Source organism: Dendropsophus ebraccatus, chromosome 5, assembly GCF_027789765.1.
Source record: "Dendropsophus ebraccatus isolate aDenEbr1 chromosome 5, aDenEbr1.pat, whole genome shotgun sequence".
NCBI classification, from domain to species: domain Eukaryota; kingdom Metazoa; phylum Chordata; class Amphibia; order Anura; family Hylidae; genus Dendropsophus; species Dendropsophus ebraccatus.
In genome coordinates this window covers 159,769,085-159,789,562 of record NC_091458.1, presented here as the reverse complement: position 1 = coordinate 159,789,562, position 20,478 = coordinate 159,769,085, and the positions used below count along the sequence as shown (strand labels likewise).

The following is a 20,478-nucleotide window of genomic DNA, read 5'->3' as shown; positions in this document are numbered from 1 at the left end:
ATGAGTGTCACTATACAATGTCTATGAAGCCGGCAGGTGTATAGCCAGATGAATGAGTGTCACTATACAATGTCTATGAAGCCGGCAGGTGTATAGCCAGATGGATGAGTGTCACTATACAATGTCTATGAAGCCGGCAGGTGTATAGCCAGATGGATGAGTGTCACTATACAATGTCTATGAAGCCGGCAGGTGTATAGCCAGATGGATGAGTGTCACTATACAATGTCTATGAAGCCGGCAGGTGTATAGCCAGATAGATGAGTGTTACTATACAATGTCTATGAAGCCGGCAGGTGTATAGCCAGATGGATGAGTGTCACTATACAATGTCTATGAAGCCGGCAGGTGTCTTCCTTGTGTGCTGCTGTGATTAACCATAGATTCCTCCGGTCCTAGGCCTGGGACAATCACCTGAGGAGGAACCGCTCAATCGTTGTGGACTTGTTTCATGGACAGTTGAGATCTCAAGTGAAATGTAAAACCTGCGGCCATGTCAGCGTCCGCTTTGACCCCTTTAACTTCCTTTCTCTGCCGTTGCCCATGGACAGTTACATGCATCTGGAAATAACAGGTTAGTAGGTTTCCATTTTTTTCCCATGGAGTTGAAGTTCATGTGTTTGTATATTATCCCTGACGAGTTTAAAGGAGTTCTCCGGTCAGAATAAGCTGACGAGCTATCCAAAGGATCAGGGGAGTCGCTCACACTACACATGAATGGTCCGGAAGCAGTGTGTATCCGCTGACCGTGTAGCAGGTGACCTGTAACGGCAGCTCAGCTCTGGTTCTTTTCACGGCAGCTAAGCTGTATTACAAGTTGCTGCCGATCGACACAGAATGGGGACAAACTGCTTCCAGCCCCTTCATTGTGTAATGTGTGCTGGGGTTCTGGGTGTTAACCCCCCCCCCCACACACACACACACCACCAGCACCTTGATTAAAGGCTACTCTTGCAAAAAATGTTTTCATATCAACTGGTGCCAGAGATTTCTAATTTACTTCTATTAAAATATTTTTAAGTCTTCCAGTACTTATCAGCTGCTGGATGTCCTGCAGGAAGTGATGTATTCTATCCAGTCTGGAGAGCAGGAGAGGTTTACTATGGACAGAGGTGGCAGAAGAGAGCACTGTGTCAGACTGGAAAGAATACACCACTTCCTGCAGGACATACAGCAGCTGATGTAGTAATGGAAGACTGGAGATTTTATAATAGAAGTAAATTACAAATCTCTGGCACCAGTTTATTTAAAGAAATTTCATTGCTGGAGTTCCCCTTTAATGGCCCATGAACTATCCTGTGCATAACTAGTTGGTCTATTTTGGCTGGAAATGTGTTTTGTTTTTTCTAACTGAACCCAAGTGTGCAGCATTGGATTAGTGGTGGCCAAAGAAGTTGGATGCAGCCCTAGGGAGTTGTGGAAAACATGGATATGGGCTATGGCCTATGGCTGTATCCATGTTTTCCTGGCAGCCCCAGGGCCGCATCCTAATTCTTCAGTCACCGCTAATCCAATGCTGCACGCTGGGACTGCTGCACACTCTCTGGTTGTGTCTCTAATTACCCCAAATTTTGATCTATTTAAAGAGCAGTTTGCTCCATGAACTTCAATTCAGGACCATAAACCAAACCGTTAGACATACACCTAGACTGCATCTACAGAGGTTATACCGTATTTGCATAGGCACGCTACTACTAATACTACTACTATGTAGGTATTGTCAGTCTGGTATGTTTCTTTGCTATCATCGTAATTTAAGTATTTTGCCGAAAAATGAACCTTTCATGTATTGCATTTTTAGTTATTAAATTAGACGGCACAACGCCTGTCCGATATGGGCTTCGGCTGAACATGGATGAGAAGTACACGGGGCTGAAGAAACAGCTGAGTGAGCTCTGTGCTCTGAAGCCTGAACAGATCCTCCTGGCTGAGGTGCACGGATCAAACATTAAGGTGAGTGCCGAGCGCTCCGCGGGGTTTAGGCGCTTATGTTCACACATACTGGGAAGTCTCACTGTAACAGTTTGTCACGCAGCTTAGTCTTTTCACCTTCAGAATATTACTTTTGGCAGACTTTCTCTGTTTAGGCCCACATACACATATATTATATACTGTCCAACTGGCAGTGGGATGGCCGTCAGTATTAAGGTACAGTATATGGTGGCATGCAAACTTTCCACCAGCAGACAGGGATCAGGCGTGATGGATTTTTACTGCCTCATCCCTTTGTTCTCAGAAAGATAAGCCACCATCAGACTGCTTTGGCTTTAACAACTGTGTGCATAGCTTAAAAAGCCAGCTGATCGACCTATACCTACTGTCGTGTACTGTCGCACTTTATCAAAGAGTGCAACAGTACGTGAAATGGGCCTAGGTCGGGAATCTACTCCATCATGCTGCCGTAATGGATATATATATTGATTGTCCTGTAGATGAAATGACACATTAGTCCCCTTCCACATGCATAAAGGGAAGCAGGCAGCAGGGACGCTGTCCAGACCTCGCTGATGGCTCTCCTATCATGTCGGGAGTTGTTGGCTCCGTAGTTTACGTCCTGGTAATACGCTATGTGATTGTGCGCGCAAGTCATCTGGGCAGTGTCACATTCTACACATCACCAGCTCAGCACCATCTGATTCTAAATCTTTCATTTATAGAACTTTCCCCAGGATAACCAGAAAGTGAGGCTGTCAGTGAGCGGCTTTCTCTGTGCTTTTGAGATACCAGTTCCCGGATCTCCCACATCCGCCACAACCCCCACTCAGCAAGGTGAGTTATAGTCCGCATATCCCTAATTATCAAGCACAGTGCTCCACCATCGTTGTCCTGTGGATATACACTTTAAGGGGTACTCTGGTTTTCAAATAGACTGTGCCAGAAACAGATTTGTAAAGTGCTTGGTTTTAACATTTTTGAAGTACTTATCAGCTGCTGTATGTCCTGCAGGAAGTGGTATATTCTCTCCTGTCTGACACAGTGCTCTCTGCTGCCACCTCTGTCCATGTCAGGAACTGTCCAGAGCAGGAGAGGTTTTCTATGGGGATTTGCTACTGCTCTGGACAGTTCCTGACATGGACAGAGGTGGCACTGTGTCAGACTACACCACTTCCTGCAGGACATACAGCAGATAAGTACTGGAAGACTGGAGATTTCTAAATAGAAGTCGTAAAGAGCTGGTGACAATTTTATATATTATTATTATTATTATTATTATATAACCTAATTTGCTATTAAATCTAATAATTGCTTCACAGTTTTCTACTTAGAACAATTGCTATATAATCACATTTATTTTATCATTTGTAATTATTGTAATTGCAATTGTAAGTAGCAACTTTTTTTGTATTATTATCATCACACATGTAGTCATGTGCTGCTTTTACTACGGCCGAAGGAAAATGTATGATGTATATCTGCACTAAAAGCCTGTGTTCTCCTTGTATTGGACGATTTTAAGGTGTGTGTGTGTGTGTGTGTGTATATGTATATGTATAATATATATAAAATATACACTCAGCTGCCACTTTATTAGGTACACCATGCTAGTAATGGGTTGGACCCCCTTTTGCCTTCAGAACTGCCCCAATTCTTGGTGGCATAGACTCAACAAGGTGCTGGAAGCTTCCTCAGAGATTTTGGTCCATAGTGACATGATGACATCACACAGTTGCCGCAGATTTGTCGGCTGCACATCCATGATGCCAATCTCCCGTTCCACCACATCCCAAAGATGCTCTATTGGATTGAGATCTGGTGACTGTGGAGGCCATTGGAGTACAGTGACCTCATTGTCATGTTCAAGAAACCAGTCTGAGATGATTCTAGCTTTATGACATGGCGCATTATCCTGCTGAAAGTAGCCATCAGATGTTGGGTCCATTGTGGTCATAAAGGGATGGACATGGTCAGCAACAATACTCAGGTAGGCTGTGGCGTTGCAACCATGCTCAATTGGTACCAAGGGGCCCAAAGAGTGCCAAGAAAATATTCCCCACACCATGACCCCACCACCACCAGCCTGACCCGTTGATACAAGGCAGGATGGATCCATGCTTTCATTTTGTTGACGCCAAATTCTGACCCTACCATCCGAATGTCGCAGCAGAAATCGAGACTCATCAGGCCAGGCAACGTTTTTCCAATCTTCTACTGTCCAATTTCGATGAGCTTGTGCAAATTGTAGCCTCAGTTTCCTGTTCTTAGCTAAGCGGAGTGGCCCCCGGTGTGGTCTTCTGCTGCTGTAGCCCATCTGCCTCAGAGTTGGCCGTACTGTGCGTTCAGAGATGCTCTTCGGCCTACCTTGGTTGTAACGGTTGGCTATTTGAGTCACTGTTGCCTTTCTATCAGCTGGAACCAGTCTGCCCATTCTCCTCTGACCTCTGGCATCAACAAGGCATTTCCGCCCACAGAACTGCCGCTCACTGGATGGTTTTTCTTTTTCGGACCATTCTCTGTAAACCCTAGAGATGGTTGTGCGTGAAAATCCCAGTAGATCAGCAGTTTCTGAAATACTCAGACCAGCCCTTCTGGCACCAACAACCATGCCACGTTCAAAGGCCTCAAATCACCTTCCTTCCCCATACTGATGCTCGGTTTGAACTGCAGGAGATTGTCTTGACCATGTCTACATGCCTAAATGCACTGAGTTGCAGCCATGTGATTGGCTGATTAGAAATTAAGTGGTAACGTGCAGTTGGACAGGTGTACCTAATAAAGTGGCCGGTGAGTGTATTATGTATGTGTATATGTGTGTATATGTGTATATATATATATATATATATATATATATATATATATATATATATATATATATTATGTAAAACTTAATATTTGTGAATGTATTGGTGATATATTACAATATTAGCGGCAGTAGCAGATCACATTATAGTCTCCATGACACCAAAGTTCCTTCTGCTGAGCTCATGAATATAGTCTAGGCAGAGGCAGGGTTCAATGCTCCCAAGACGCCGTTCTGACTAAGCTGGGAGGAGTAAAGATGAACGAACCTGCTGAAAGTCTGGGGTTTGAGGAAATCCAAACGCATCATTATTCAAATCCTGCTGCCTGGAGAAGGTGGATGCAGCCATAAGCCAACCCAAACTTTTCCGCAGGTTCATTCATCTCTACTCCTCACAGCTTGGTCAGAGTGGTGTGGATGGTGGACAGTCCGCTTCTCTCAGTCCAGGGATGCTCCACTTCGGAGTTGATCAACTGGGCTAATTGTGTGTTGAAGGGATTCTGTCCGCACCGGGGTCCTACCTGAGGTGCTGCCAGTCTCCTAGTGAGCATGGTTCCTGTAGGTAATGTCTCCATGGAGTGGTTTTTGCACAATGTCCGCTTGCTGCGAAACTTTATATATCTGACCAAGACATAACCGCATGCCAATGATTAGAGGTGTGCCACGTTGCCACAAGAGGGCATAAAAGTGCTTTCCCTGCTGCCCTATAAAAAGGCTCTCCGAGCATACATACAGGTAGTATACCTCTTGGTGAGGGATCCCAGACTGCTACACATGCCCCTAGAGCGCGCCTTAAAGGGTATCTGTCAGCACCTGAGCCCTACGGTGCTGGCAGTCCCCTGAGGGCCCTACCTGAGGTGGTGACAGTGTGCTGTAGCTGGCAGTCCCCTAGTGAGCATGGTGCCTTTTGGTAATGTGTCGGTGTGGTGGATTATGCACAATCTCAGGTCTTCTACTGTAATGAAGAGGCAGTGGGGAGTTGTGGCTCAGCGTTTGGATCAGGGAAATCGAACCAAAGGGAAAAAAAAAACCTGTTTGTCTTTGCACAGGTGATTTACCCCTAGACCATGACCATTTGGGCAAGGAGATTCAACTATATCTGAGTGTTTCTTTCAGACATACAGTCCTACAGAGGACTGATCTGCAATCTGAGACCCTTATGTATGCTCGGAGAGCCTTTCTGTAGGGCAGCAGGGAAAGCTCTTTCATGCCCTCTTGTGGCGATGTGGCACACCTGTAATCATTGGCATGTGGTTATGTCTCGGTGGGATATATAAAGCCGACATTATTTTGTCAGTAAGTGAGGGATGATCCATTTTTTTTCTGCGAGTGAATCCGTTCCGGTTCCACCATCTGCTGATCGCCGGCTGATTAGCTGCTGAGTCCATGAAATGATCAAAGAGGTTTAGGCCATAATCCATATTAATGGTCGAGCAGTATTAAGTAGATTACTTTGAGCTTGTTCTTCAATTTGTAGATTCCAGCACAGTGCCATCATCCAATGGACCGCAAAGTCTCATGCCAAACGGAGGACTGAGCCGGCCACCAGTGATCCCCAACGGGATGCCAAATACTGTAGTGCCATGTGGGACCGAGAAGAGCGTGGGGAATGGAGTACTCAATGGGCACGTCTCTGTCCTGTCCGATGGCCCCTTTATAGGTTATATCATCGCTATTCACAGAAAAATGGTAAGAAAGCACCTGTTATACAAGGATGAGATGAGAATAAGAGCGGCTCCGAAGGGCGCCCTGATGGCACTATGAAAAAATGCCCAATATTCTATGCATTTCATCTTACACTAAGCAAGCAGCAGTTACATTTCCGCTCTATATCATTGTTACCCATTGTTGTGTTTCAGATGAGAACAGAGCTGTATTTTCTATCATCTCAAAAGAATCGGCCCAGCCTCTTTGGGATGCCGCTCATTGTGCCATGCACTGTCCATACCCGCAAGAAAGATTTGTATGATGCCGTGTGGATCCAGGTCTCTAGACTTGCAAGTCCTCTTCCTCCACAAGAAGCAAGTAACCACGCACAAGACTGGTATGTCAAGAAGTATTTTCCTTAAAGGGAGGATGGATGGCATGATTGTGTCTACCAGTGTCAGCGATTTTTTTTCTTTTCACCGCAATTAAAGCACATTACAAAGTTATATAACCATGTAATGTTGTTCAATTACTGATGCACTGATGTGTTTGCAAGTTGCTGTATGAGCACAAGGACTGCATTACACTAAGCATTGAACTATTGCTGCCGCAGAGGAGCTACAAGGGAGAGATTACAATGAAGCACCATGTCCATACAGCAGTATATATATATACTGGTATTTACACTAGGGAAAGCTGCCCAGAGTTTTATGAGCAGTGGTAGATGGAAGATTTAATTTACCTTTCTGGAACAGTATGGATCACCTTGAGGTGGCAGCCGGGCTCATCTCACACATACACTGCCCAAACACAGTGTCATTTTATGTACCATTTAAAAGATCTGTTTGCATGCCATTCAATAAAGTAATGTTAGGGCATAATCCGTAATTTGTAATAATTGTTTTTCTTCCCCTACCCAATGGATACTATTGCTGATGTGGGCTTGTAATTGGAAGATGGGATAAATCTGCAGGATAAACCTTGAAACTAATCTTGTCATTTGCAGTGATGACAGCATGGGGTATCAGTACCCATTCACACTCAGAGTGGTGCAGAAAGATGGGAACTCCTGTGCATCGTGTCCATGGTACAGGTAAGTGATCAACACTCATCTTTATTTGTGCTTGCATTGTATGGAAGACGCTTACAGTATGATGTCAGGTAAATGACATCATGAATCAGGCTGTTTATTACTCTGCGTAACAGAGAGAGCAATCAGCCGATGAAGCGATTGTTGGCTGATGGTTTCTTTAGGTCCAGACCTGAAATCATCAGCCGCGGGGCTCTCATCGCTACCTGCAATAGCTGTCGTGATCGGCGCTCCTTTACACTTTATGGTCACACCGTCTATTAGGACCCTTACTGTCCCTCACTGTGTACTAACCACTGCTTCAGTTCCTATATTCCATTGTGTTTAAATGCTGTTCTGCCCATTGACCCCCATCTAGGTTTTGCAGAGGATGTAAGATTGACTGCACAGAAGACCGCGCCTATATCGGTAATGCTTACATTGCTGTGGATTGGGATCCCACGGCCTTACATCTCCGTTATCAGACGTCACAAGAACGGGTAAGGAATACAAGGGAACAGGGGAATAAGTTCCTGTTCCTATAGAATTTATCACAGATTTCATTCCGGAAAGCAAAGACTTATTAGGAGGATTTTATTACATTCTCTTTATCGATTTATAGGCAGGTTTGAGTTTTGAAGAGACGTTGTATGAAACCTTTCCTCTTGTCCTTTGAAAAATTACAGACCAAACTAAGCTGTGCCTATGCGTAACCTGCTGCTCCCTAACGGCAGAATATTAGGTCTCCATTCCTAAGATCACAGGGGGCACCAGCGCTCAGATCCCCCACAATAAGATGGTTGATTATGGACTAAATATTCTATTGTTCTTCACTGTATCCTCTTTTGTCCTCACTTAAAGTGTCCCTGTCATTATACGTTTCAAAATGTAAATCAACAGTAGATGTGATATTAAGCAAGTTTGCAATATGCATATTTCTATATAGTTATCATGCTTTATAACATAGCTTTATTTACTTGTATCCAGGTCCAGTGTCCTGAAGGCTGCTACTGTATATAACCATTGCGTACTGTATCCAGGTCCAGTGTCCTGAAGGCTGCTATATAACAGCTATACTTACTGTATCCAGGTCCAGTCTCCTGAACGCTGCTATATAACAGCTATACTTACTGTATCCAGGTCCAGTCTCCTGAAGGCTGCTATATAACAGCTATACTTACTGTATCCAGGTCCAGTCTCCTGAAGGCAGCTATATAACAGCTATACTTACTGTATCCAGGTCCAGTCTCCTGAAGGCTGCTATATAACAGCTATACTTACTGTATCCAGGTCCAGTCTCCTGAAGGCTGCTATATAACAGCTATACTTACTGTATCCAGGTCCAGTCTCCTGAAGGCTGCTATATAACAGCTATACTTACTGTATCCAGGTCCAGTCTCCTGACTGCTATATAACAGCTATACTTAATGTATCCAGGTCCAGTCTCCTGAAGGCAGCTATATAACAGCTATACTTACTGTATCCAGGTCCAGTCTCCTGAAGGCTGCTATATAACAGCTATACTTACTGTATCCAGGTCCAGTCTCCTGAAGGCTGCTATATAACAGCTATACTTACTGTATCCAGGTCCAGTCTCCTGAAGGCTGCTATATAACAGCTATACTTACTGTATCCAGGTCCAGTCCCCTGAAGGCTGCTATATAACAGATATACTTACTGTATCCAGGTCCAGTCTCCTGAAGGCTGCTATATAACAGCTATACTTACTGTATCCAGGTCCAGTCTCCTGAAGGCTGCTATATAACAGCTATACTTACTGTATCCAGGTCCAGTCTCCTGAAGGCTGCTATATAACAGCTATACTTACTGTATCCAGGTCCAGTCCCCTGAAGGCTGCTATATAACAGATATACTTACTGTATCCAGATCCAGTCTCCTGAAGGCTGCTATATAACAGCTATACTTACTGTATCCAGGTCCAGTCTCCTGAAGGCTGTGTAGGGATCTTCCCGGGGGATGGTGTGTTAGGACACAGTTCAGGCAGCAAACTTGGACTTAAAAACAGCTTTGGTGTTTATTTGTAGCATAAACGGTCCAGCAACATAAATACAGCAACACCGTACAGTGAGAATAAACAAAACAAAAAGTCCTGCCCGTCTGGGCGCTTACTAATACAGCAGGTTACCTCTCTGACACTTCACTTGGCAGGTAATATTGCAGGGTGTGCATAAGCCCCAGCTCCCAGCGAACACACCACGCAGGCTGTTCACTCCTGTCTGAGAGCAAACCAAGGATCCTCTGCAGGGCTTTTCTCTGTCAGGCTTGATTAGGGCCAGAGACACCTGACCCCAAAACCTGACCTGGATCGGGGGGAGGGAATGGCAAATCCCACTACCAAAACCTATCTGCCATTCCATGTAAGTCCAGGCCCGGCAATAATAAATAATAGCTCAGCAGCATAACACTGCTGAGCACAGATCCCTCCTGGACTTACCATCTCACACTCCGTATTAACCTGGGTGAGATGTACACCCCCTCGAGCACTTTTCCCGTGACATGTCCACATATCCCCCCCCTCTTTTTCAGACCGGAGGGCTGAGCGTATTGTCCCCACAGGCAGTGTACCCTTGATAGGGCGTCCGCATTTGCCTGTAATTTTCCTGGCCGGTGTTCCACAGTAAAATTAAAGTTTTGTAGGGACAAAAACCACCTAGTCACCCTTGCGTTTTTCTCCTTGTTTAGCTTCATCCATGTTAGGGGGGCATGGTCTGTCACTAACCTGAATTTCCTGCCTAGCAAGTAGTACCTCAGGGACTCTAGGGCCCACTTCACTGCCAGACACTCTCGCTCCACAATGGCGTAGTTTTTCTCGGCCGGGGATAGCTTCCTACTCAAGTACATCACCGGGTGCTCCTCGCCATTCACGACCTGTGAGAGGACGGCACCTAACCCTGTGTTAGAGGCGTCTGTCTGTACCAAAAACTCTCGCCTAAAGTCAGGGGTAACTAGCACAGGCTGTTGGCACAGGGCAGACTTAAGGCTTTGAAAAGCCTTCTCGGCCTCTGGAGTCCATGTCACCATTGCGGACTTTGCACCCTTTGTCAGGTCAGTTAGTGGGGCTGCAACTGAAGCAAAATTCGGCACAAACCTCCGGTAATAGCCCGTAATACCCAGGAAAGCTCTGACCTGTTTCTTTGTGAGGGGTTGAGGCCAATTCTGTATTGCCTCAATTTTATTTAGTTGTGGTTTCACTAACCCCCTCCCAATAATGTAGCCCAAGTATTTGGCCTCCTCTAAGGCTAGTGCACACTTCTCTGCATTGATGGTTAACCCTGCATCACTTATGGCATTTAACACCGCCTGGACCTTACAGAGTTGATTTTCCCAATCCGGGCTAAAAATGACCAAATCATCGAGGTCGGCAGCAGAGTAATCACGATGTGGTCGCAGAATCAAGTCCATCAACCTCTGAAAAGTGGCAGGGGCTCCATGTAACCCGAATGGCATCACTACGTATTGGAAGAGCCCATCAGGGGTGGAGAATGCAGTCTTCTCTCTAGCCTCAGGAGTGAGGGGGATCTGCCAGTAGCCCTTAGTGAGATCAAGGGTAGTTATGTACCTGGCATTACCCATCCTTTCTATCAACTCATCTACCCTGGGCATGGGGTAGGCATCAAACTTGGAGATCTCATTTAACTTTCTAAAGTCATTACAGAACCTCCAAGTTCCATTGGGCTTTGGGATTAGCACAATCGGGCTGGACCACTCGCTCTGGGACACCTCAATGACTCCTAGGTCAAGCATACGTTTTACCTCGGATGATACCGCCTCCCTCCGTGCTTCTGGTATCCTATAGGGCTTCAGGTTTACTCTGCTTCTAGGCTCAGTTTCAATATGATGACTAATGAGATGCGTACGCCCTGGTAGGTCAGAAAACTTGTCTTTATTTCTCTGCAGGAACTCCTTAGCTTCCTGCTTCTGGGATACTGACAGGGTGTCACCAATCCTGACCGGAGGGATTGGTGGTGACAGATGACCAACAGGATTTGTCGCCACCAAGGATTCCCTGTCTTTCCAGGGCTTGATCAGGTTTATGTGATAAACTTGGAAAGGCTTCCTTCTACCTGGTTGGTGTACCTTGTATTTGACCTCACTGATCTTCTCTACAATTTCATAGGGACCCTGCCACTTTGCTAAGAATTTGCTTTCTACCGTGGGAACAAGAATGAGTACTCGGTCACCTGGGCTAAATGTCCTGATTCTTGCAGAACGATTGTAAATTCTGCTTTGGCCCTCTTGCGCCCTCTGGAGGTGTTCCCTTACTAGGGGCATTACAGTGGCTATACGGTCCTGCATTTGTGCTACATGCTCTATAACACTCTTGTATGGGGTGGACTCACTTTCCCATGTCTCTTTCGCTATATCCAACAAACCCCTAGGGTGACGACCATAGACAAATTCGAAGGGAGAGAACCCTGTGGACGCTTGGGGTACTTCCCTAATAGAAAACATTAGATAAGGTAGTAAGTGATCCCAATCACGACCATCCTTTTCCACCACTTTTTTTAACATATGTTTCAGGGTTTTATTAAACCTCTCCACTAACCCGTCTGTCTGTGGGTGATATACAGAGGTTCGTAGGTGTGAGATTATAAACAGTTTGCATAGCTCTTTCATTACCTTTGACACAAATGGGGTACCTTGGTCGGTCAAGATTTCCTTGGGGATCCCCACCCTGGAAAACATATAAAACAATTCCCGTGCAATGGTTTTAGAGGCAGTGTTTCTTAGGGGCACAGCCTCAGGATAGCGGGTCGCGTAGTCCAACACAACTAGAATGTACTGGTGTCCCCTAGCCGACTTTACAATGGGACCCACCAAGTCCATTGCGATCCGGTCAAAAGGTACCTCTATGATGGGGAGTGGGACCAAAGGACTGCGAAAATGCGACACTGGAGCGCTAAGCTGACATGTGCGGCACGACTCACAGTATTTTTTTATGTCAGCATAAATCGCAGGCCAATAAAACCTCTGGAGGACTCTCTCCTGTGTTTTATCTGTCCCCAAGTGTCCCCCAAGGACATGATTATGGGCCATGTCGAGTACCTGACGCCGGTACGACTTAGGCACCAGAAGCTGTTCCACCACCTCATCATTAATCTTAGTGACTCTATATAAGAGATCATTAGTCATAGAAAAATGTGGAAATTTTTTCTCAGCTTCTGGTTCCTGAGGTCCCATTCATAACAGTGACCTGCTCTCTCGCATTTTTGAGAGTGGGGTCCTGTAATTGTGCAGTACCAAAATTATCCCTAGACACCTCTAAGTCTGGAACATTCTGCGCAGTGGGAGGAGCCTCTTCCTCACCAGCCAGGACCTGTAAAGGAAAAGCATCATATTCCTCCTGTACATTTTTATCATTTACCATGGGTAATGCAATAGGCTTAGGGGTCTCCTCACTCCTTTCAGGGGATTGTTGTTTTCCCCATAGAGCCCAGAACAAAGGAAAATCACGCCCCAATATCACATTATGCATAAGGTTTTTAACCACACCCACTTCATATTGTACCGTGCCTAGTTCAGTCCCGACATTAGCCAGTACTATAGGGTAAACCTTTGTATCACCATGTATGCACACCACACTCATATGTCTTTTTGGCACAAAGTCCCCAGCCACCAGGCTGGCATGCACCAAGGTGACAAGGCTTCCTGAGTCCAGCAACGCCTTAACAGGGAAGTCATTGACAGTAATGTTGCAGACTTGTGGTTCAGTCTCTAGTCCAGTGACTGCAACAAAAGACGGCTCCGCAAATAGCGACTGACGCCGGCTAGCGTCACACTCCATGGGCTCAGTGGTAAGAGGGCAATGGGCAGACATATGTCCCGTCTCATGGCATCTCCAGCACTGGATAGGGCCTGGTCTCCTTGGCAGGGAGTCCTTTTTAGGGCCACTTAGCCACCGGGGACCATCACCAGTCTTTTTCCCCTAAGTTACATCCTGAGCGCTCTTCCCTCTATCAGCACCCCTCCACACTCCCCCAATAGATGGAAGTCTCTTACCAGATGATGGCACAGATCTGGCACTCCGGGGAGGTGACGGTGCTGCAGGAACATCACGGAGGTAGTCCTCGGTCGCCTGGAACCTCTCCACAAGGCTGACGAGTTCGTCGGCACTCCTAGGGTCGCCTTGTCCCACCCAGCGTTGTAGATCAGCAGGAAGGGCACGGAGGTAGCGATCCATCACGACCCTCTCTAGGATCTGGGCAGGAGTAGAGGTGTCTGGCTCCAACCACTTTCTTGCCAAATGGATCAGGTCGTACATCTGGGACCTCGCTGACTTGTCCAGACTGTAGCTCCAGTTGCGGACCCTCCGGGCACGGACAGCAGCAGTAACTCCTAGTCGGGCGAGTATCTCTGCTTTTAGCCGAGGATAGTCTTTGACCTCTTGCTCACTGAGGTCATAATAGGCCTTTTGAGGTTCGCCTGTTAAATAAGGCGCAATCACTTCTGCCCACTCAGTGGAGGGTAGCTTCTCTCGCTCAGCCACCCGCTCAAAGACAGTTAAGTAGGCCTCAATATCATCATCAGCAGTCATCTTTTGCAGCGCTCGCTGCACGGCTCTTTTCACAGACAAAGTCTCTGGCGCGGCTGCAGCCACCAGCTGTGGATTAGCACCTGCAGACGCCTCCTGCTTTGGTATCAGGTGCTCAATAAGTCTCTGTTGTGCAGCCATTGTCTGTTCATGGCGCAGATTAGCCTGCTCATGGCGCAGATTGGCGTCTGTCAGAGCCTGTTGTTGCTGCAAACTCACTTGCATTAACTGCTTCATCATCGCCTCCATGTTGCTTGGCTGTTTTTGGAGTAAAGCAGCAGCCTTCACCCAGGACATAAGCAGCTGTAGCCAAGTTGATGCACACCGTTGCCCCTAGCAACCGTTTTGCCCGCTCCGCAGCACCAATTGTAGGGATCTTCCCGGGGGATGGTGTGTTGGACACAGTTCAGGCAGCAAACTTGGACTTAAAAACAGCTTTGGTGTTTATTTGTAGCATAAACGGTCCAGCAACATAAATACAGCAACACTGTGCAGTGAGAATAAACAAAACAAAAAGTCCTGCCCGTCTGGGCGCTTACTAATACAGCAGGTTACCTCTCTGACACTTCACTTGGCAGGTAATATTGCAGGGTGTGCATAAGCCCCAGCTCCCAGCGAACACACCACGCAGGCTGTTCACTCCTGTCTGAGAGCAAACCAAGGATCCTCTGCAGGGCTTTTCTCTGTCAGGCTTGATTAGGGCCAGAGACACCTGACCCCAAAACCTGACCTGGATCGGGGGGAGGGAATGGCAAATCCCACTACCAAAACCTATCTGCCATTCCATGTAAGTCCAGGCCCGGCAATAATAAATAATAGCTCAGCAGCATAACACTGCTGAGCACAGATGCCTCCTGGACTCACCATCTCACGCTCCGTATTAACCTGGGTGAGATGTACATCCCCTCGAGCACTTTTCCCATGACATGTCCACAGCTGCTATATAACAGCTATACTTACTGTATCCAGGTCCAGTCTCCTGCTATATATCAGCTATACTTACTGTATCCAGGTCCAGTCTCCTGAAGGCAGCTATATAACAGCTATACTTACTGTATCCAGGTCCAGTCTCCTGAAGGCAGCTATATAACAGCTATACTTACTGTATCCAGGTCCAGTCTCCTGATGGCAGCTATATAACAGCTATACTTACTGTATCCAGGTCCAGTCTTCTGAAGGCTGCTATATACCAGCTATACTTACTGTATCCAGGTCCAGTCTCCTGATGGCAGCTATATAACAGCTATACTTACTGTATCCAGGTCCAGTCTCCTGATGGCAGCTATATAACAGCTATACTTACTGATTAGATTTAGATTTAAAAAAATGTAACAGGAAGTGCCGTGTTTTCCATGATAACAAAAAAAAAAATGAATGTAAAAAAAAAAAAAAAGAATGATAATTGCAAACTTGCTTTATATCACATCTACTGTTGATTTACATTTAGTTATAACAGGGACACTTTAACCTATTACTTTTACTCTCTAAAATGTTTCAGATATAAGCCAATGTGTCTCCTCCCCCCTCCCCACAGATCGTGGAAGAACATGAGAGTGTTGAACAGAGCCGTAGAGCACAAGCAGAGCCCATTAACCTCGATAGCTGTCTCCGCGCCTTCACCACCGAGGAGGAGCTGGGAGAAGATGAAATGTATTATTGTTCCAAATGTAAAACCCATTGTTTAGCTACAAAGAAGCTTGACCTCTGGAGGCTGCCGCCAATTCTGGTACGTTTGTTTTGTGAATATACAACATCTAATGTCTCTAACTATCCACAACCTATAGAACTCTATGGGTAGAATATGTGGATGCCGGATATAGAGGTACAGTCTTCAGATTTTTCATTGTTAAAGGGAACCTATCACCCCTGTGCCGGGGTGAAGGCCACCCGGCCCCCTGCTAGAGCCCCAGATACCTACCCCATCTCGCTAAGTCCCGTTCCTGGAGCCGGGACAGAGATATCCCCGTCTGAAGCCCGGCGCGCCTGCTGCTGAGATGAGTCCGACGCCCATATAGAATGAATGGAGCTGTCATTCTCTATGTGCGTCGAACTCATCTGAGCAGCGGGTGCGCCGGGCTTCAGACGGGGATATCTCTGTCCCGGCTCCAGGAACGGGACTTGGCGAGATGGGGTAAGTATCTGGGGCTCTAGCGGGAAGTCGGGTGGCCTTCACCCCGACACGGGGTGACAGGTTCCCTTTAAATTTGGCTTATCCATTTATACATGGCTAGGACGCATGTTATCTATTCATACATGGCTAGGACGTATCATCCATTCATACATGGCTAGGAAGCATGTTATCCATCCATACATACATACATACATACATACATACATGGCTAGGACACATGTTATCCATACATACATGGCTAGGACATATCTTATCCATACATACATGGCTAGGACGCATGTTATTCATTCATACATGGCTAGGATGCATTTTATCCATTCATACATGGCTAGGACGCATGTTATCCATACATACATACATCCATCCATACATACATACATCCATACATACATCCATACATACATACATCCATCCATACATACATACATACATACATACATACATACATACATACATACATGGCTAGGACACATGTTATCCTTACATATATGGCTAGGACATATCTTATCCATACATACATGGCTAGGACGCATGTTATCCATTCATACATGGCTAGGATGCATTTTATCCATTCATACGTGGCTAGGACGCATGTTAGCCATTCATACGTGGCTAGGACGCATGTTAGCCATTCATACGTGGCTAGGACGCATGTTAGCCATTCATACGTGGCTAGGACGCATGTTATCCATACATATATGGCTAGGACGCATGTTATCAAACTAGTTATGTTTTACTATTCTGTTGTTGCCTCCGGTCATAGTCACTGATTTGCTACGTAATAAGACTGGTGTTTACTCCTATAATGTAGTGTGTGTATTTGCTTCTTCTCATTGATATCTAGCTTAGGCTTTTTTATTTTTTATTTTGGGTTATAGATTATCCATTTGAAGCGATTCCAGTTTGTTAACGGTCGTTGGATAAAGTCACAAAAGATAGTCAAGTTTCCCAGAGAGAAGTTTGATCCCAGTGCCTTTTTGGTACCACGAGGGCCAGTACAGTACCAGAAAAGGAAACCAGGTCTTCAGGGCGATGATCAAGCGGAAACTCGTTCAACGCACACAGACCTGAAGAAACCGGAACTGGCAAACTGTAGTCCGGCAGGAGATGGGGACTCAGTCCGAATTCAGCCTTTAAACAGTTCTTCCACTGCAAATAATAGTAAAGGTATGAACAATGAATGTATGATACAGGTAATGTTTCAGGCCGGAGGTTTGTCATGCAGTATCCAATCACATGCTTAGGCCCCTTCACACGTCAGGAAAATCTTTCCGGATTTCTTATCCGACAATCTGGACATATTTCCTGACCATAGGGTAGTATTTGGCTTGGACACCCTTTTTCTTGAAGGGTGCCTGTTCTGTAAAATAGCTCAGTATTTTTTAGATCCTGTGCTACTTTTGGCCAGAATTGCAGGCCCTATGGGGGCATCCAGAATTCCAGATGCTTTACTTGGCAGCAGGGCCAGTGCTAGCACCCAGGCCGGTGCCCCAAGGCTGATGCTGGCTCTGTAACTGTATGCTCTCCTAATCAGGAGCACATACAGGTAATAGCGACTCAGTAATTGACTGGGTCAGATTTAATTGGCCCCCAACCCTGTCAATCATTCTTGTGGTTGGATGCAGCTTTATACCACCGACAACGAGAGACTGCTACCCCCCCCCCCCCTCCTCCTTGTGTGTGTGCAGAGTAAAGGAGAAGCTGTACCGGAGCACCAATGCAACCTGCCGCAAGTGAGTATGTTGGGTTTTTGTTTTTTTTCCCTACACTTTTCTCCGTGAACACTAATGGTTTCCAGTTCCTGGCCATGGATGTGTGATGGGGACCATAAAGTTAATTTATCACCTAGATTTTATTTTTTTTTACTGATACATTTCAGTATCTGCCTCTAATCTCTTTTCTAATTTGCAATTTTTTTATTTTATTTTTAGTACATTATTATCAGGTTGCCATCTTGCCTGAGCAGTTTTTTACAACGTTTAGTGATCTGCTTTACAGCGATGCGCATGGACAGTTGGGCATCATACATGCTGTGTTTTTATGTGATATAATCCATTGTGACCTCTTTACTTTCAGCATCGCCGTTACAAGGAAGGAAAGCTGCTACAAATTCTTCTAGTAAAAACTCCAGTCCTAACAACAGCCCCCGGACCCTCGGAAGGGGCAAAGGTCGTCTACGTTTACCTCAGCTCGGAGGAGGCAAAAAACTCTCAAGTAGTAAAGAAAACTTGGATCAAAGCAAAGACAATGGGTCAGATAACGAAGCGAGGGAGACGTTGGATCAGGGAGATTCTAGTAAAGGACACAATGTAGGTGGAAGTCACACGGAGGTAGCTGCAAATCTGGACTCTCAGGTGGTTTTAACCAATGGACTGAACCATGAGCACATTACATGCAACAACAGTCAGCTTGATAACCACATAGGAGAAGAGGAGGATATCACTGATGACCAAAGAGAAGACATCTGCTGTCAGCCTATCTATAATCTATATGCAATTTCGGTGAGTAAAATCAATATAACGGGCTTATTATCTGTGAAATAGACACAAAGTGCAAATAGTAACCTCATATTGCTGCCCATAACAAATAACAATGCAGTGTAGGAAGTTAATATCTTTATCATTATAGGGCATCTTACAGAGACTCCTTCAGCAGGTTTCTGGTGTCCTTTCTCAGGGGGATATAAACTAGTGACAGAGAAGCTGAACAGAATGATGTATCACTTACATTGATCTGTGCAGCTGATCCAGAGATGATCTCCTGAATAACATGGACTAGAAGTAGTCCTCCCCATTATGTGCGTGTCCTCAGTAGTCCTGGATATTCATGGGAAGCAGAAAACTCCGCCCACCAGTTGCAGATTGGCAGTTATCTATACATGCTTTGTATAGACAGTCAGCTATCAATCAGCAGCTGGAGGGCGGGGGGAGGGGTGTGGCAAGAATCCTATTCTCTTGCATATTAGAACGGCTGAACAAAATGATGACTGTAATACACCGATCTGTTCAGTATTTATAGCTTTAGTTTAAGCTGCCCTCATTTAAGGCGGAATAAACCTAGTGACTGTTTCCCTTTAAGTAAGGTGCTGCCCCTCTCACCCCCACCAGACCTATTGAGCGGTGCATCTGAGGCGGTCTCTGCAACCCTGTAGACTGAGTAAATCTTGCTACAGTATCTGCCTGCTTGTGGGGGTAAATTTAGGGCCTAAAGGTTTATTTTTTCAATACTGGATAAAATACATAGTAAAAATTATTTCTTGTAACTATAAATGCTCTCTTTACCAAAGTATAGAATATTGAATGGCCTGATTCCTTGAAGGAGAAGAGGAATGAGGTTGTACCTCTGTGTATGAGATTGCATGCTGAGAGAGAGGAGAGGGGGTCAGCAGGAGGGATATATATATAGTCTGTGGATGGATGCCCGGCCTTGGTAACCCTTGTCTTATGTCGTTATACTCGCCACAGAGTTAGACATTGACTTACAGGGGCCACCGTGGTGTTTCCCTATTTAGGTCCCAATGCTCGTAACAGAGTGAGGACCTGAGGGGCTACGTATCAGGGTGGTTTGGTGCTCTCCCCACTAGGAGGCGCCCCTTGGCAATGGGCTTCCTTCTCTGGAGAGAGGGATATCTGGCTATTCCCGTGTTTTGAGACTCGTAACTGCATTATATATATATATATATATATATATATATATATATATATATATATATATATATATATATATATATATATATATATATATAATATATATACACACAGTCATTCAGACTGTACAGCCCAATATCAGGATACCCCCCCAATTCAGGAATCAGAAGAGGAGAATGGGGGTGGGGGGGGGGGGGTCAGGTCTCCAGGTGTCTATGTAATTCTGCTATTGTTATGCTGTTATTATGGTGATTAGGTCGGTGTGCCTTATACTGTCCATCCTCCTCTAAATGAAATGAGACCTGAAATCATGATGTGTTTTGTTTTTTTTGTACATTCAGTTTGTGTCTGTTCTGTTTTTAGTGCCATTCAGGAATCATGGGTGGAGGTCATTATGTTACTTATGCCAAAAATCCAAATGAGAAATGGTACTGCTACAACGACAGCAGTTGTAAGGTAAGGTTTCTGTGCATGCTGCCGATTTATGCAGAAGGGTGTAGGGCAACCACACCCCAAATTTACTACAGTAGTCGCTAGAGAGCAAACTTATATTGCTAAAATCTACACGAGCTCGGGACTAGCTTTCACTATTATGAAGCACAGGGCAGCCGCTGCAGTGCCACATTCCTTAAAGGGGGTCTCCAGCATTAGAAAAACATGGTCGCTTTCTTCCAGAGACAGCACCACTCTGGT

At 45.5% G+C, this 20,478-nt stretch overlaps 1 protein-coding gene across 2 annotated transcripts in view; it reads left to right on the top strand.

Annotated features, from left to right (window-relative positions):
- The window catches only part of USP32 (ubiquitin specific peptidase 32), a 113,655-nt gene that overhangs the window by 91,574 nt on the left and 1,603 nt on the right, over window positions 1–20,478 (top strand). For both annotated transcript variants that reach the window (XM_069971776.1, XM_069971775.1), the window contains exons 23-33: window positions 400–574; window positions 1,802–1,953; window positions 2,658–2,769; window positions 6,216–6,427; window positions 6,598–6,782; window positions 7,392–7,478; window positions 7,834–7,954; window positions 15,542–15,733; window positions 17,017–17,305; window positions 18,215–18,639; window positions 20,149–20,241. In XM_069971776.1, the coding sequence (XP_069827877.1) occupies window positions 400–574; window positions 1,802–1,953; window positions 2,658–2,769; window positions 6,216–6,427; window positions 6,598–6,782; window positions 7,392–7,478; window positions 7,834–7,954; window positions 15,542–15,733; window positions 17,017–17,305; window positions 18,215–18,639; window positions 20,149–20,241 (2,043 nt within the window). The remainder of the gene's footprint in view (window positions 1–399; window positions 575–1,801; window positions 1,954–2,657; window positions 2,770–6,215; window positions 6,428–6,597; window positions 6,783–7,391; window positions 7,479–7,833; window positions 7,955–15,541; window positions 15,734–17,016; window positions 17,306–18,214; window positions 18,640–20,148; window positions 20,242–20,478) is intronic.